This window comes from Lethenteron reissneri, chromosome 5 (genome assembly GCF_015708825.2).
Source record: "Lethenteron reissneri isolate LAM-NWPU_2019-01 chromosome 5, ASM1570882v1, whole genome shotgun sequence".
NCBI lineage: Eukaryota > Metazoa > Chordata > Hyperoartia > Petromyzontiformes > Petromyzontidae > Lethenteron > Lethenteron reissneri.
Window position 1 is genome coordinate 2,739,626 of NC_083783.1, and position 19,050 is coordinate 2,758,675.

Here is a 19,050-nt window from a genome sequence, read left to right on the forward strand (position 1 = left end):
GTCTATGGTGTAATAACAAAGCAACCATAGTATTGTCATGTTTTGAGCCTCCACACGACCCGATAAACATTCTAATAAAACTAATCTCCTCATAGAAAGCAGTGCCCTTCTGTTTAAACTCAAGATTACAACCCTTGAGTTGTTTACGTTGTGTTAAATGTAGCACCTCTAATGTACAACATATACAAATATTTAAAAAAAATCCATTGCTATGCCCATGATTCAAGGCATGTATCGTGATTTTAATTTATGAATCGGTGCAATGTTATTTTCCGACGGCACAAGTTAAACATAATCGATAGTTGAACATTTATTTTATTTAGGGGGAATGTTTGTATAATGAAAAACAACTAGAATATGCACATCTCTTCTACTGAACAATTCCTTTGATTTAATGGAGGTCCAAATATTTGTTAGGAAACTAGTTTTTTGTAAAATCCATTGGAATAATGATGGCAGTTTGGTAGCAGAGCTCTCTGGTGCTCGAGGAATATCTGTAATTGGCATTAAGCTGATATACAGGTGCTATGTTTTGATTTAAAGCTTTCGTGACTGCAGGGATTCATATTCTTGGTTCTTTCGGTACACAAGCAATCATCTTCGAAACGTCGTGAGAATTTTTATTGTTTTATATTTATATTATTTTATTATTTCACTTCTACGTGACTTTACCGAAAGACCCAAGAATATAGGTGCTATGTTGTTAAAGAAAGTACGATCTAAGTCTTGATCAAATATAGTACTTTAATAAGCATAAAGGGTACACGGTTTCCAACACGAATTCTTGTACTTAACAGGCTACACACCCGACCGGCTTCATGAGGCTTCAGTAGAGATCTTCAAAACGTGCCTCACCCCAGGGCCGCAGGCCTACAGCCCATCTCTAATCACCAACAGGATGCTGTGTGCAGGGTACCTCGAAGGAGGGGTGGACACCTGCCAGGTGAGCTGCGATAACAACCAACAAGATGCAACTCTCTTGCCTTATAACCAGCGGGAGCACATGACGACTATGGGCCCAATTATGTTCCAGCAGGGGGAACTTGGAAAGCAAACTTCTCCAGTCAATTCAGGAACACATTTTGGTGACAATTTACTGGAAGGAGTGTGGGTGGGCCAACATCAACTGGACCTTCAACAACAATGTCATCATTTAGGATCCCAGTCCCATTGAAGATTTCAAGCTGGCCTCAGCTGTACTGCTCTTTGCACTGAACATTTAAACCTACTTATCAGGCCTTTTGACATCCCATCTTTGGTATCATGACATGCCATTGCTTATACTGGATCATTGTGATCATCGCTCCATCAGGCCTTCTTGTTCGTCAGTCAACTTCTAACATTGGTGTCGTGTGTGTGTCTGTTGCAGGGAGACTCTGGGGGTCCCTTGGTTTGCCAGGACTCAAACGGCCACTGGTACCTCTCTGGAATCACCAGCTGGGGCTATGGCTGTGCACGGGCTTACCTGCCACGTGTTTACAACAGGGTCACCAAATTATTGGACTGGATTCACCGACACAATATTATAGATCATGGATATTAATGATGGGAACTGTAAATCAAAATAATTAATGCAGACAATCAATATGTAAAAAAATACTCATTGTAAATTGTTGTTAAAATGTTCATTTATATCGCTTAATACTGTATTTTAACTGCACCAGAATGTAACCAGGTTTGCAAGTCAATAGATGAACAAAGGTTTTGGGTCGAATCAGACAACTCTGATAGTTGTTTACATGGTATTTTGGTTTTGCAACACCTGTAATAGAGCCTGGCAGAGCAAAAATGCGTATGATGTGAAAACCACTGGACCAAGGTGGAAGGGTGATTGTTGGCATTGGCAGGAGATGAATACAGAACTTTCTATTTTTCAATGTTGCTTAATTCTTTCAACATTGACACAATGGACAATTCGTGGACGGTTTAAAATATATTTAGCCCAACCTGATTATACATTACAGCAAAATTAAGTGCCGTCTAAACTATGTACGATGCATTTATTTGTTATATTTTGACCTGGGCCATGAATTCGCGTCTCTCGTACGTTAATTGTAATGGCTGTTGAGCAGTAGGGGTACTCAGAGGCGATCTATGGATCTTTTAGGGGACCACTGCAATGATCAGCGCATCCAGACGAGATGATGCGTTCCACAGGGAGAATGTCCTTCATGGAGGTTGTCTAAGAGTGTGTCCGTGGCAAGGTTGTCGATGATTTACATGCACCTACCCTGGTCAACACAGCCCATGAGTTTGTGAGTTTTGGTTTACTAATTATGTAAAAATAAGAATGGTTTTGCACAAGGAGGCTGCAAAAAAACCAAGTTTGTGATGCAATTAGCTTGTCACATGAACGTTACCTGAGACGCCTCTGTGTAAATGGCCTGATATAAAAACATTATCATAGTGTGCGCAAGAAAACTATAGAAAAATGTAATGAAGAAAATACTTCATGGAAATATATACAAAATGAACATTTTAACAGTGTTTTTGTGGTATTCAAAAATCATGGCATATTTGATTTGGTAAGATGGTTACTAGTTGGGGTGGAAAATGGCAATGATTCTTCATAATGTGAAAGACTGAAAGCTGCTCTCATGAAATGTAAACTTTCTTTTTAAAAACTAATTTACACGAAGCGACATACTATTTGCTACAAAAATCCGTAATATATCTAACGCATTTGGAAATCGATGCAGCTTAATCGTAATCTGGTGAATAAAGAATTAAAATGTGTAAAGTTAAACATGTGTGTGCCTGGGTGACTTTTGGTCAGATCTTGAGATTAGGGATATTATAAAAAGTTATTCGACTTTATATCAAAACCTCCGCCGCAGGGGCCGATCGTGACACTGCTGGCACAAGGCATCAACAAGTCCAATCAGTTCCAAATCATTTTGTGCCACATCAGTCCATCTCTTTTCGAGCCTGTGCCACACCTGTTTAGACCCAACTAGTCAAACAGAAGTTGATTCGGCATGCGGTAGATGGGCATGCAGGATATATGACCCAGACAACTCAGCCTTCGCTTGACAGAGGGGCTCACTGATGATGGGAATGCATCCATATCTTTGAAGGATCTGTGAGCTTCTCACACAATCGTTTGGTTAAACCCAGGATATATTGTAGGCAGGCGAGCCTGAATGTTTAATACCGGCACAGATGTTCCATTCGAGGACTCCACATTTCGCAAGCATAGAGAAGTGACGACATAACTGTGGTGGAGAAAACCCAGAGCTTTGAAGTGATAGACCAGTATGCTTCTACACAGCGTTCCACAGATAATGAAAATATACTGCCACTCGAGTGATTCGGATTGAGACATGGGCTCCCACAACAGGAGCTCGTCATCATCACACTATCCAGGTATGGAGCATTTTATGAAATAAAATACCCAGGCAGGTACTTTGTGTTTGTGGGGCTGATGCTAAGGCATCATCTATTCGTAGCGAGCACCTACTAAGGCCGGAAGAGTCCACAAGGGGGTATTGGGTGGCCAGCACCACACCGAACCGCCTTTGTCTCCGCAGTAGCGATGCTTACCACACCAGGTACTCGTTTTAGGCTGAGTCGCCCTAGGGGAAGTCCTGGACCGGTTCAGATTATCGTCACTGGTGTTGGCGTTGAGCGGGAATCGGAACTTGGTTCGCCAGGTAGTGCAGCGCGTTAACCGCTACACTACCGCTCCCCATATTTGTTTCTCTCACAAACTCTCACACTTTTTCTGTGTCTGTGTCACTCCCTCTCACGCAAACACACACTCTTTGTCCCTCTCTCATTCTCTCTCAATGATCCACTCCGTCTCACGCTCTGTCTCAAGAACAGACGCTCTCCATCACATTGCACACTCTCTGTCCCTCTCTTCTTTCCACACACACATTCTGTCAATCGCACTCTCTGCTACACCACTTATTGTCTCGCTCTAAAACTAACTCTCTCTGATCTCTCCCTGTCCATCTCTCGCACTTTCACGCACTCTGTCTCTCTCTGTCACTCTCTCGCTATCTGTGTATCTCCCTGTCCCTCTCTCACACTCTCTGTATCTCTCCCTGTCCTTCTACACTACCGATCCCCACACACAAAGACAAAGCCTTAACATAAATTTGGGGCAAGTGCTGTTTGCGAGCACCTATTAAAAGCCTGCACGTACAAAGGGGGGGGGGGGGGTGGCCAGCACTACGCCCGACCGCCTTTGCCTCCCCAATGGCGATGTTTAGACACCGCACTAGACACCCATTGTATGTATTTTCCATTCAAGTCCGCCGAGTGATTGACGAACGCGTTCGTGTTTAGAGACCACCAGCCCTGGACATCCCGGCCAGGCTGCACGTGGTGATCTCACAGACGCGCGCCCCCCACGTGACCCGTGGCGACTCTATTACGTCACGCGATGACGTAGGACGTGACGTATGACTCAGGGGTCCACCGTCACCACAGAAGCCGTTGGTTCCGAAGAGGAGGCGCTCAATCTGCTTCTACATCGCGTCTTGTAGGGATTTGTTTCTTTATAAAGATACACATCTTCAAGCAGGACATCAACAGCGCTACAATGAAGACCAACTCACAAGGTTTGTGTGTGTGTGGTCAACCTGCCGTAGCGCTCACCAATAAATCAGAATCAGTTTTTTTATCCTGGAAAAATCCGATGAGCTATGAAGCTGTTGTTTAACATGTACACGATAAACTTTATTACACACCACACACACGGCTAACAACTCATCATCCGTGTAAAATAAACACACATATAGGGGCCGTCCATAAATGACGTCACACACCTAGGGGGCGGGGTCAGACATTTGTGACGATGTGTGACGAGACGGGGGGTGAGGAATGTGACGTCACATCAAAAAAGCGCCACTTTAAATAAATATAGAATTGTTATAACACTCATTTTTATTAATTTTAACTATTAACTATTTGATCATTTAAATGTACTAAGGTCACCTTTTATTTATTCCATGAAGGAGCATTTTGCTTCTCCATGGGAGAATGGAGAAGCATACATTTTTAATTTTTTTAATGATTGTTATTCAACATTTTGATTCTGGTGATTCTACCAGGACTTTTCATTCTGTGGAATGAATATGTGATTGTTATAATTGTACTCTCCATTTTGCTTCGTTCTACTACAAAGTTTCAAGTATTTTTTTATAGTTCTAATTACTTTTTATATTTTATAATTATAAAATAATTTAAATGTAATATTCTGAACATCTGAAGTTTTAGTTAGGCGTTGAATATTTTCAAGTGAATTTTATGCTAAATTTAAGCTTTCCAACGCCTCATTTTTATACGTGTTTTCTCCTACAACATCAGAGTGCAGCGCCACATTAAATACGCACTACAATGACAATAGTTTAAAGCGATTTGAAGCATGTTTTATTTTCAGTTTTGCGGGGGGAAGGGGGCAGAGCTTTGTGACGTCATATTTGAGGGGGGGATCTGACTTTTTGTGACGCCGTGTGACGAAAGGGGGGGGGGGGTCAAAAAACGTCCCAAATCGCGTGACATCATTTACGGACGGCCCCATAGCACAAGCGACAGAGCCGGGGGGTAGCTGAGTGGGGGCACAGTGATGGGTAGAGGGAGACGCGGTGGTGGTACAGCTCAGTGATGGGTAGAGGCAGACGTAGTGGTGGGTACATCTCAGTGATGGGTAGAGGCAGACGTAGTGGTGGTTCCTCTCAGTGATGGGTAGAGGCAGACGTAGTGGTGGTTCCTCTCAGTGATGGGTAGAGGCAGACGTAGTGGTGGTACATCTCAGTGATGGGTAGAGGCAGACGTAGTGGTGGTACATCTCTGGGTGCTGCTGCGCAGGGGGTCGGCGCCGCAAGCGAGGAGGTCGTGACCCGGAGGAGGAGGAGAGTGCTGCCAAGCGACGGCAGTCCATGGAGATGGACCACAAGCACAGTCTATGCATGCGGACGGTGGTTTTTGGAGGTGAGTGGAGTAGAGAGGTGAATCAGTAGAGGGTGGAGAGTGAGTGGAGTGGAGTAGAGAGATGAGACAGGACAGTTTAGAGAGTGTGTGGAGTAGATAGATGAGACGGGAGAGTTAGGAGAGTGTGTGTAGTGTGTGTAGTAGAGACGGGAGAGTTAATAAAGTGGAGTGGAATAGAGATATGGTGAGGTAGGAGAGTGTGTAGAGTAGAGTGAGATGAGACGGGAGAGTGAGGAGAGTGGAGTGGAAGAGAGATGATATGGTGAGGTAGGAGAGTGTGTGGAGTAGAGTGAGATGAGACGGAAAAGTTCGGAGAGTATGTGGAGTAGAGATATGAGGCGAGTTGGTCTGTACCCGTACCTGAGGTCGCATCTGCACCACTCCCTTGATATATTCTCTTTCTCAAACCTTCCAGACGGTTCCTCTAAACTCCTCAAATCTCCTTTCCTGCCAAATCTCTCCCCTCCAGTCCTCAGTCAATTCCCTGCCTCCTCCTGCCCAGCTGCAATCCTGCCGCCTTCCGTCTGCACGAGCCCTTCTCTCGCTCCCCCCCCCCCCCACACAGTTAATTGCGTCTCTGCGCCACCATCAATTCCTTCGCGTAAATTCTAAACTGAAGCCCACTGAGCAATAAAGCTCTTTTGCGACCTGGCCACAAATGATAGCCCAAAGAATTGACTTATCGAAGTGTGGAAATGTACAGCAGCCAAATAATCGAAACGCAAATTGATTCTACATGCGGAGGGAAAAATCGGAGGACCCGGAGAACAATTCACATGGCCACGGGAAGAACGTGCAAACTTCAAATATGCAGGCATCAGGGTTGGGATCAAACCCACGACTTCCTCTATCACAGGCGAGGTAGTTAACATCCTGCCACTGGGGTGCCCCTGATCCACGCATTCTTGCCTCCAAACCCCCACACCCCCCTCTTGTGTGCGCAGTTCCTGACGAGCGGACAGCGACCAAGCCTGCGGCCCCACGACACGACAAGTCCCGGAGCCCCCTGAGAGTGCGATGCTCCGTGGATGAGGAGTCGATTGGGTCCCGCATGTGCACTGTCAGCAGTGGTGGTGGTGGGGAGCAAGGAAGAGGTGGACCACGCCGACAACGTTCCCCACGTTCCCCACGTTCCCCACGTTCCCCACTCTGCCGCTCCCATCTGGTGGATGAGAACCCCGATGGACCGAGTTCCAAGTGGCCATCGTGAGTAGAGCTGCGAGTGCACACGACGTGTGTGCATGTGTCCGTGTCGAGCAGGGTGCAAGGTGGTGGCGCAGTGGGGCCCATTGCCCTACAACAACACCAGGTTGACCCGAGTTTTATTCCCAGCCATGGCTAACATCAGTGACGAGCAATAATTGAACCAGTTCATATTCTTAGGTGTTTTTCGGTAAAGTCACGTAGGTAAAACATTAAAATTAATAAAAGTAAAATAAAATAAAAATCACGACGTTTCGGAAGCAACACAAGCTTCCGTCTTCAGGTGGAACCGTCACAGCCCGACAGCTGTATCAAGTAAATGAGAGATTACAGGAGATACCACTCTGTATATATAATGGTTGAGGGGGGGGGGGCAGGGATGGCCCACTCTTTATTATTATGATAAGGTGCGGTTTGAGACTATGAATAGACTGCATAACAAAAGACTGAGCCGTTATTATGGAGAGGTTCGGTTTGTGACTACGCCTAGCCTACATAATAAAAGTGTGAAAAAAGAAGAAAGCTAAACCTGGTAGAAAGCTAAACCTGGTGAAACAACTGGCTGTCCATCAGTAACCTGCAATAGTTTTCTGTCAAATAAGATGGTTCAAATAAGTGTAGTTAAATCTTTTTTGCATGGTTAATCACATCTTTCCAATGATTAAAGGTGCGGCTTGAGACTATGAATAGGCTGCATAACAAAAGACTGAGCCTTTATTATGGAGAGGTTCGGTTTGTGACTATGCCTGGCCTGCATAACCAGTCCCTAGTCTCTCCTAGGTCGACTCAGCTTAAAAAAATAGTACCTGGTAATGTAAGAATTAGCAGCCAAAGACAGCCAGATGTCGTGCTTGTCATTGTGTGATGGTTATATTTTAATAGCTCGCTGACAATACTTTGCCCCAACAGCCTTCTTCGTAGGGCCATTGCCCAAAACGTCGCCTATTATATATATATATTTTTTTAAGGCCACAATGTTATTGACTGACGAGTTTCTTCCCTATCCCACACGTCAGCGGATGTAGTCTACCAGCAACTTGTAAGATCGAAGTTTAAGCCCTGGGTGCACCCTTGACATAGCCTAATTTAAAGTGTAGGTTGGCATAGCCAGTACAATGAATCCGCGTTTGTTTTTGGTGTTCGGCCACGTGGTGGTAATTCTTGACGTTAACCCTCTACCACCCAACGAGGTCGCAAAATTTACAAGATATTCATCATTTACAAGATATTGTTTACACTCGCCGATGTATGGATTACATTCTGTCCAATGAAGCTCCTCGCCGGTGGCTTACGACTCTTCACTACCGACGTTAACATGAATCAAACTTGACACGGTCTCCGTTTAAGTGAACCGCATGCTTCGCTCGCGTGGCTGCCTTCGGCTCGTCGTTCACCGCTGCGCCCTCTCGTTGTGTTCCAATCAGAGTGTGGAGCAGGCTGGGTGCAAGTGTTGCGCCGCCGCACACCACCTCCGGTCCCGAGGGCCATCGGTGGCAGCGGCCGAGCGTTGTCCCACCGGTGACGACGCGGGCCGAGTCGGCGGAGTCCCGTGCTCCGTTGTGCAACATCAGCCAGGAACCATCCACTTGGTACCAGATCACGGTAAATGCAGTGGCCGCACACATGTGGACACAGTCGGTGGTTATCTCCATGGTGTTATTGGTAAACATACTACGTGCTGTCTGCTTTACAGTGGACCTTAATTATCCAGTGATGTCATATGCTGGCGTTATGGTCCGAATAAAGATAAATGACTGCAAATTACACAATCGGGATGACATATAGCAATATTGCCCTCTCCTTCCATGTTTCTTTTGCAAAAAACATGGAAGGACCCTCCACAAAAAGAGTATTGAGCTCTCCTGCATAAAAACGCATTATAATAATAATAGTGGCAGATCCAAAGGGGGGTAACAAGGACAATCCCCCGTATAGTCTTTAGCAAACTGTTGGGGCAGGTGCTGTTCGTGGACACCTTTTAAGGCCAGCATAGCACCTGAGGGGATGGTGTGGTTGGCACCACACCCGACCGTCTTTGTTTCCTCAGTGCTCATGTTTACACATGACACCAGCTCCTCATTTAAGGCTGAGTCGACCTAAGTGAGGCCAACAACCGGATCAGATTAGTCTTCACTTTTTTTGGCCATGAGCGGGAATTGAACTTGGGTGGCCAGGGTTTGTAGGGCAGTGTGCAAACCACTGAGCCAGCACTCCCCGCAGACACACGTACACGTGCAGGCTAACACATTGCTTGGGGTCTTGTTGGCTTGGTAGGAAATTTGGGATTGTGGGTCTGGGATATGACCTCATGGACTAATGTTTTTGTTGGGACAACTTTTTTGTTGTTTGTGCCTTTTGTTTTGGTGCCATTCCTTAATTTGTTTATTCATTGCTTGGCATTGGATGTATGTGGGATTTGGTCCAAAAAATAATTAATGTCCAACGTTGTGGGATGCTTTTAGCATGAATGATGCTATATAAAAGGAAAGCATTATTATTGTTCACCCCTTGCCACTGCTTCTTGTGTCCCCAGATTCCTTTTGGAAGGAAGTACGGCAAGGAGGGGCTTCTGCAGTTCCTGCAGCAGGGCTGCTGCACGTCCTTCACTCCGTTGCAGGTATGAGCGCGAGAGATTGAGCGATGTGTTCAAGCTGGACTGCCTACAATCCATCCTGGGTTTAACTATCCTCTGTTTAACCAATTGGTCAAATGTCCAAAATGTGATTTCCTATTCATCACCGTATGATCTTGTATTTGAATAACAAAGTGATGGTGTCGATTTGTCAGATGTGGAGTGGGAGGGTATTCCAAACGGTAGGGGCTGTGCATGAGAAATCTCGTCCATCAATGGGACCATGGCCACCACGCTACACCACTGATGACAATACTGTGCCTCTCTGCAATATTGTGTCTGTGTGTGTGTTCTTCTCAGTTCCACTTTGAGGGAGACATGGCAACATTCTATGTGGCTAACTACATGGCGGCCTTGAACCTCAAGGCGCTGTCACGGAAAATTGTCTTTCCCGACAACTATAGGGTGAGTGCGTCGGGGAGGCAGGAGGCGATAGGCCAACCGCTATATGAGCTGTAAAAGTTACATCAGTTGTTTATAGCCCCCCCCCCCCTTCAACTGAAGTGTGACCAGGAGATCACAGCATATCAATCGATTGTTTAATATATCTGTCCAGAACTTTGAGCGTACTTGACTTGAATGCGTACGTGTTTTTGCCCCGGACAGTGCAGCTTCTGCCTCCAACCTAAATGCTCATTCAGGGAATTTGCCGAACAATCCTAATACAGGATCCTCGTGAAGAACAGTCTTGAGGCTGAGAAAGACTCTCCTGGATAATGAGAGGGCATCATTATTATCCTCATGTAGCCTTTCATAGTGGCCCCAAGAGGTTACTCGGTTGTTCCATTGAAATCCCCTGGGATGGCTGGAAAGACAGCCGGAGTGGACTGGAGTGCTAGGCCAATAGGTGTGCAATTATGCATGGGTTAAATGCATTTCAGCACACAATGCATGCGTTTAGTTACACGTGTAAGAATAATTTTATTTCGGGTTGAATAGCTCATATACCGTGTGAGCACCCGCAGCTATGAGAGATTCCAGCACTGGAAATCGTAAAAAAAGTCATAAATCATCAAACTCATTGAATTGTTGGTGGAAGCCGAGATTCATTTAAAAAATCAATTTATTTTTTCATGTAATTTTCATCTCGTTTTTACTGCTTCCCATTATTCCCGTCTAATTTTTACAATTGTCTTTGATCCATTTGCCAAATTGCTGCCCTCTTTCCCCCTAGGTACAACAATGAAACAGCATACTGAAACTGAATGCAAATCCAATACTTTACACGTGATTGGTTACCGGGGTCACTGTGGAAAATTCAGCATATCCTAGTCTCTTGGGTTCTCTCACCTGGTTGCACAACATGCACTAGAATTGTGACACATACACACAGACATGCCCACGCATAATTTGATGCAACTTTCGCGAGCGAATGGGAGCATCGTCGCATCCCTGTCGGGCTAACGAGGTAAGGTGATCCACATGGGAGGGAGCCGGCGTGCCGGCGGCCAGCTGATCGGTGTCGCTGCTTTGTCCGTGTTGCAGGCCATCGTCTTGATGCGCCCAGTCCTGGGCCCACCGCCTCTGCTCGCTGCGGACCTAACGAAGGACGACCGGCGGCTGATCGAGGTGAGGAGGCCATGCGTACAGCCGGCACGCGGCTGCTATGCTCTCACCGTGTTGGTATTTGTAATTGTGTGTATGTATTGGTACATCAGATTGTATGTTGGTATATCAGATTATTTACGTGTGTTGGTACATCAGAATGTGCACGTGTTGATACATCAGATTGTGTTGGTACACCAGATTGTACGTGTTAGTACATTGGACGTTATGACCACCACTACCTTCATCATCACATCTACTATCATTACTCTCAACACCATCACCCTCACCATTGGCATTAACTTCATCACCACCAGCACCACCACTCACATAATCATAATCACCTTCATTACCATCATTGTTTGTTACCAACAGGAAGAAGCTGAGCTGGCACAGCCACCCGCATCCATGTCCATGATGGTGCCCAAAGTCATGGCACCCTCTGCTCAGCCTCCGACTGCGCGGCCTCCCATAGCTCAGCCTCTCATGGCTGTGTCACCCATCGCTGTGCCACCCACAACTCTGCCACCCAAGGATCGGCTTCCCACTGCTCAGCTTCTCACAGTTGTGCCAACCACACCTTTGCCACTCACAACTCTGCCACCCAAGGATCAGCTTCCCACTGCTCAGCTTCCCACAGTTGTGCCACCCACGGCTCGACCTCGCAAGGCTCAGCCTCGCGAAGATCGGCCTCCCATGGCTCGCGAAGATCGGCCTCCCATGGCTCTGCCACCCACACCTCTGCCACCCACAGCTCAGCCTCCCATCGCTCTGCCACCCACACCTCTGCCACCCACAGCTCAGCCTCCCATCGCTCTGCCACCCACACCTCTGCCACCCAAGGCTCAGCCTCCCACAGCTCTGCCACCCACCCCACTGCCCCCCACCTCAGCCGACATTCAAGGCCTCATCGCGAACTTCCTCAAGGAGTAAGGAGCCTTCCAATTCCCCGCACTCACTCACACAGACACTAGGGTATCCCAGCCTATGCTTCCCTAAGCCATCACTATACAACTGCCCTGCAATGGAATAACCTACCTACAATCTATAGACAAGCTCATTTATTCGCTCCAACTCCTGGACTGCCTTGCCCTTAGGCATGTTCCCTCCCTTGGATGTCACTCAGTCAGTCTATATTAATGGCTATTATTCCTTATGCCAGTGTGTTCTGCTCAAGCCCACTTACTTTTCTTATCAGTTAGAATGGTTTCCTTACGCTGCATACGTTGTTTAATCCACGTGTCTCTTATTATTACCGTTTCCGGTTGTACTGCCTTCCCTCTACAGATTAGTCCCATTACCTTAATTCTATCATGAATTTATCATTGTATATAGAAGTGCAGCCCTGTAATTCCTTGCGCCTTCTACTCCACTAGAGGGAGTTGTAAAGAACCCTCTATCGTGTATTTGGCCTAGTCTTCCACAATGGCCGGACATCTTGGAAGGGTATGGAGTACCCACACTTGACCCCAACACTGCCAATTGAACTGTGGTGGACAGCTGGCTGGACAGAGGTGGGGGGATTCAATCAGTTTGCACCTTTGCTTCAACGTTCGCTTACAGGACATTACACTGGCAACCTCTGATTTGGAAGCCCAGAGTAATAACCGTTACACCACCGCATCATCCCATTATTTCTGCAACAATTCATTGTTACTCTTTTATCATCACAAGCACGACTGTATACTTGCATCGTGAACAAAAGAGTTGAGTTTATATTATGAATCGATGGATCGCGACACACTCGGTGATTTAAAGTGCGTTGTGTGTGCATTGGCAGGTACTACGGTCTTTATGATACCGCAGACCGCGAGGGTCTGCTCAAGAAGTATCATAAGGATGCCCTCATCACCATCTACACCCCCTTAGAGTGAGCAAAAAACACACACACACGTACAAACTGGCCAGCAAGGCTGTCACATGAAAGGATGAATTGGTATTTGCCACAGACCACTCTCGAGAGACCGGGTTACATTGCTTATCATCGGTACAGGCAGTTATAAGCATTAATGACAACTTCTATAGCGTCATAAAAGAGGCCATTTAAAGTGCGCTGAAACGTGCGGAGGTTTTTTCACATAGCCGCAAGCAGCGAATCAGAAGCTTGCTTTAAATGCTTCGAAATGAAATATGGCTTCTAAAACTGGAATTAAATCATCAGTTTCTGCAACGATACCAGAAGAAATGCTCTGCGAAAACACGGAAATTAAAGCACACTTGTGGATGCGAGTGTAGCCACTCCGTTTCCTAATGCTCCGGATCTCGTTTCCACCTCCAGGAGCAGCCTGGGAGAGGAGGGTACAGACAAGCCGACCCCGGAAGATTCACGTGAGTGTTGGTCATGAGCGATGTTTGCAGATCCGCGCGTCACTGTGTCGCCGCTCATGTCATTCTGTCACCGTGCGCCATGCAGTTTTTTTCTCCTTGCTCCGCACCTCCGATGCAACAGTTGACTTTGTACAGTGCAAAAGAAGTTTAACATGTGCATATCTGTCGCCACGCACATCACCACAGTTTTGTTGCCCTCCTGCCCCCTCATCCTACAGCACAGCTCAAGTGCGAGCGGCTGACGGCGGAGGACTTCATCAAAGAGCTGACGCACAAGCATCACGATATGTCCTCCTTCACCACCACCGTCAGCCGTGGCACGGTGAGCCAACTGTGGCCTTGTACCAAAACGCCCTCATTGGCATAGCCGCTGGCTCTGCTTAAACACAAATTGCTGAGCTTATGTGGCCTGAGTTACAAACCTTTCCTGTGCACAAGCCCACAATTTATGCTTAGAATTTTTACTATAATTATTTTGACTTATTCTTTGATACCCTGATGATTATGTAAATATGTTCACCTTTAGCTTGCTACAATATTTAACGTGAATTACGTGTGTAGGGCTCGAAACAAGTGTCACGCGCTGGGTCGATATACGCGCATGTGGCGGACAGTGAGGGCGAACGAGGACACAGGGCGCTGATTGGCTAGCCGTTGTTGTCGTACCAATTAAGGTGGCGTGATAGTTAAGGGGGCTGCAGGTGGCCGGGGGTAATTGAGGACGCAGGGCGCTGATTGGATGAGAGAGACGGTTGTCTGACATTGGCGCCGGCGCGTCTGCAACAACAACGCCACGTGGCACCGGGGACTGGGGGCGAGTGGCGTCGCGGGGGATGACCTAATTTATGAAGGGTAATTGGTTCGGGGATAAAGGGTGAGATGATAGAGTGAAACGGGAGTTGGTGCCTGGGACGAGATACGAACGGATGGAGAGACGGAGCAGCGGATAGAGTGAGTATAGCATAGCGTAGCAGTGGATAGAAAGAGTGCAGTATAAGGTAGCAGTGGGTAGAGAGAATACAGTATACGGTGGCAGTGGATAGAGAGAATACAGTATAGAGTAGCAGTGGATGGAGCGAGTACAGCGTAGGATAGCAGCGGAGTAACGGACCTTGTTGGAGAGAGAGACGACGGAGAGTTACGACGGAGTGGGACGACAAAGTTAATAAAGAGCAGCCGAGCTGGAGAGAGAGAGCGGAGAGGAGAATCGCTGGAGGAGCAGAAGGAGAGCGAGCGAAGCCAGCGAAGCCAGCGGAGCGCAGCGAGCGAGCGGAGGGACATTGAGTGATGTTGACGGAAGAGATGTGGAACTATACAAGTTAATAAAGAACCAAAGAAAGACAAAGAAGCTGTCGCTTCAGTACGAGTCAAATACGTGAAACGTAACTCTTAAGAGAGATTAAAGCCATCTTCTTGGCCTTAAATATACATTATCCCGAGCCTTGACACTCGATCATATTATGATCTCTAGCAACATCTCTCTCTCTCAAACCTTGACACTAACACAAGCCAAGACTCACACTTACTCTAGCCACAGCACTAACCCTGGCCGAGACCCAACCCCTGCAGTCTCCACCTCTTGGGTTGCTTAGAAATGATGGGCCGTCGTGTTTACTTGTGACTCTCACTTTACAGGATACCCAGGTCAACTTCACCGTGCACGGCTTCTTCAAAGAGAGTGAGTATTTGCATAGTCACATTCACCATCAGCTTTGTCATCAGCAGTAGCATCATCAACAGCATCACTGACATTGCATTTAACTACACCAGGTGCATTCTGCACTGCCTGCCATAAGCACCACCTCACCATTCTAATTGATCCTGCCATGCGGTTTATGCTAATGGCGTGGCTCTCTCTTGACGCCCGTGCACCTTTGTCGTGTGTCGATCCTCAGCCAAGAATTGCCAAGAGTCTGTGAAGATGTTTTGGCGGGTGGTGCAATTGGTGCCAACCATGGACGGCAGGTGAGTCACTTGCACCATGACCAGGGGCGGTGCCAGGATTTTGACTTTGCGGGGGCTGACTTCAATATTCTGAGATATCCAGTGAATGTTTTCCAATGGGTGCCACAAATGTATAAAAACAATTTATTGGATTTGAACGCGGCGAGCTGACATGCTCATCAACTGCTGGACAATATCGGAGAGATCGAGGGACTTCGCGATAGCCTTCTCGATGTATATCACCATCAAGTCGGCCATCCAGTCTTCGCTCATGCTGGTGCGCAGCCGCGTCTTCAAGATTTTCATGGCGGAGATTGCGCGCTCGGTGGTGGCCGTAGAGATCGGGAGAGTCAAGATCAGTCGAATGAGCTTATACAACTGAGGAAATATGCTTACAAGTTTGTGCTTGTAGAAAACGATGCTCAGTTGCTTCAGATTAGATTTGACTGGTTCAAATACGGCGGCATTCTCCTCGTCACCTGTGAACATGACAAACTCAACAAGTTCCTGTTTAAGCGAAGTCAGATCCAGCTCTCGAAAATCGGCCTTGTACATTGCCACCAACTCAATGATCTGCTCTTGATTTAACTGGTACGATTCGAAGTTGTCAACTGGGTCGAGGTAAGGGATCTTACTGAGCAGTTCACAGGCATCGGGAGAAAAACGATGGTTGAGTTCCGCTAATGTGGAGTCAACAACAGCATTAAACAAGTCATAGGTTTTTACCCTTTCAACTGGTACAAAAACTGACACCTTTATACAAGGCATCATGTTTGCAATAACCACAACACAAGCAGTCAAAATGCAAACAAAAAGAAACAACTCTGATGATGATAATGATATGCACTGTCCTTGAAGTGACGCCTTTTGGTGTCATCTGGTCCAACACCAATGGAGACTAGGCTCTAAGAAAAGCTGTTTCGGGTGTGGACCAATCAACTTCAAGGCAGTACAGCAAGTGTGGACTAATCTCCATCTTGTCTTCTGTATAGGATAGAGTTTTGACCCCTTGCCCATGTGTTTTCTTCAGGTGCTCCATTAGCTTGCTGTTTAACTAATGTGTTATTATTTTTATTGACCTGCTTGTGTTGACACTCTGCAGGCCGTCTGTCGCGAGTGAGCGGATGTTCATCCGCGAAGCTCTTGCAAGTGAGATGCCCCCTGCATTCGCCTCAACACCAGCGACGTCCAGCAGCTGCCCGCTTACTGCGCTCACCTTGTCTCAGCAGGAGATAGTCAATTCGTTCGCAGAAAAATCCCACATGACACCGAAGTGGTCACAAAGGTGGGCGAGAGCACGTGGGACTCTCTTACAGCCACACACATGTGCACACACGCATGATGTCATGCTTCATTGCAAGAGTAATCAGACACAGTCCAGCAGGAGCCATTTATTCTGCCAAACCCTTAGAGGGGCACCAGGGTATTTGGACTCGGGACTGTTACGTCCTTCCTGCCCCTTCACTCCCCCCTACCCCTTTTGTCCACAGCTAGAGGAAAGCGTCAGTCATTTTGTAAAGATTATTAAGGAGACAATGTACGCTTGAGGTGGCTTACTCCGGTCCCGAGTTTAAACGAAAATTTTTTGTACGTTTCAACAATTTTTGTACAAACACATGGCCATAAAGTCGACTCGAGTGAGGGGCGACTTGACGGTGCATCTCTGCTGAATTTACCCCGTGATCTCGCGACAGCACTATTCCAAGCGTGCGGCTCCCATAGGGAAGCGAGCCAAACGGCACTGTGTAATGGGGCTGCACGGTCGATTCTCACCGGGAGCTGGCATGAACCCGTTTCAGGTGGCCATAGGAATCTGGTCCACAGCCCAGGCACTAGACTTGCAAGCTGGACTGTGGAAACAAGGCACTGACGTTCTGTTTGCCTCCTGTCTGCGCTCGCCTCCACAGATGCCTGGAGCAGAACAATTGGGATTTCTCCAAAGCGGCCGACGACTTCATCCACCTCTACGTGAGTACCGCGCCGCCCGCAATCCTGACCGACACACGTAATCGCAATTGCACCGGCGTGTTCACATTTTGGCGACCGTCGCTAATGATGCCGCTTGTCTCCCTCTCCACTCTGCTCCCACCTCTCCTCATTCCCTCATCGCAATCGCTGCTCCGGTTTTGGCTGCGGCTCCTGCACGGTCGCCAATCATCGTTTCCCGTCGTCAGGAAGCAGGGAAGATTCCGGGGGAGGCGTTTCTGTGATGAGGCGTCATCCAGAACCAGCGCCCCACCAAATGGACCCTGACCACAACATTTATTTTTGTATCAAAACCGTGATTTTCTGTATTATAAATGTAAATACATATTCATTATATTATACATTTTGGCTGTAGTTGTGACATAAAAAAAAAAAGCGTTCTTGTTTGGTGACTGAATTTAATGGTGTATCTCTCTGGATCGCGGTGTACTCAGTACAGACCGACCTCGCTTAGCGCTCACTTGAAGAATCAGTTTCCAACACCCTTATTACTTAAGTATGAGGGCTTCATTGGGGTATTGGTAAAAGCGATAATACAGATTGTAACCATTTTATACAATTTTATTATAGCATCAGTATTATGTACTGTACCTCATTTTAAGGCTGAGTCTACCTCGTGAAGGCCCAAGACCTGTTAAAATATGCACCACTGTTATTGGTATTAAGTGGGCATTGAACTCCATTTGCCAGGTTCACAGAACAGTGCGCTAACCACTGTGCCACCGGTCCCCATGAAGTTATTCCCCAACAACAGCAGCCGCTGCTCACCACTAAGTGGTGGTGATGTCACCACAACGCCTGCACCATGAAAGGCGTATTTTGAGGCCACGTATAGTGTCGAAGGCTCACTGGTAGTTAACGGAACAGATCCAAGTGCCGTGGGTTGACTGAGATGTCTGACAAATGCACCACCTGTGCCCCTTACTGTCCCAACTTGCTGCACTGTGCTCGCGGTTGTAAGCATCGCTCCTCTGCCCTCTGTTGTTGGTAGAGGCTGACTGCCTACATCTCCCCAGAAGCGTCCTTCACGAACCTCCTCCACAGAGGCCGGTCTTGACACCGCTGATACCGGTCACCAGCAAGTCCAATCTACTCCACATCCTTCTGTACCCCCTCAGTCCATCTCTTATCTGGCCTGTGCCACACCCATTTAGGCGCCCCCTCTGATTAACAAGAAACTGCTTGGGCCTGCGGTGGCTGGGCATGCAGGCTACTTGACCCCACTCAAGTCATCATCCACTCACACACATCACAAAGACAAAGATCCCACGTAAAGCCTTAACAGACTTTTGGGGAAAGTGCTGTTAGCGAGCACACACTCACACAATCGCCAACACTCACATCGCATTCAGTTGGCTGACCAGACGATTATGTAAGGTGGGTGTCATTGTGCCAGAGGGTGACATCATGATATCTGAACAATTAACATGTGTAACTACATATCCATTACCCACGTGTATCACGTAAGGAGG

General features: G+C 47.1%; 1 protein-coding gene and 2 long non-coding RNA genes across 5 annotated transcripts in view; all 3 read left to right on the plus strand.

The window, feature by feature from the left end:
* LOC133351212 (cubilin-like) overlaps positions 1 to 19,050 on the plus strand; it is a 212,696-nt gene that overhangs the window by 117,236 nt on the left and 76,410 nt on the right. The window contains exons 26-27 of one of the 3 annotated variants that reach the window (XM_061566298.1): positions 798 to 943; positions 1,370 to 1,697. The exons of the other annotated variants lie outside the window; for them this stretch is intronic. Coding sequence (XP_061422282.1) covers positions 798 to 943; positions 1,370 to 1,543 — 320 coding nt within the window. The 3' untranslated portion in view covers positions 1,544 to 1,697. Of the gene's footprint in view, positions 1 to 797; positions 944 to 1,369; positions 1,698 to 19,050 lie in introns of those variants that run through there. 3 annotated transcript variants of the gene reach the window in all.
* LOC133351262 (uncharacterized) lies at positions 12,174 to 13,700 on the plus strand. Its single transcript, XR_009756165.1, has 3 exons — positions 12,174 to 12,249; positions 13,101 to 13,190; positions 13,599 to 13,700. It is a non-coding gene; the product is annotated as an uncharacterized LOC133351262 (long non-coding RNA).
* Positions 15,091 to 16,721, plus strand: LOC133351268 (uncharacterized). The gene is made up of 3 exons (XR_009756166.1): positions 15,091 to 15,326; positions 15,544 to 15,613; positions 16,695 to 16,721. It is a non-coding gene; the product is annotated as an uncharacterized LOC133351268 (long non-coding RNA).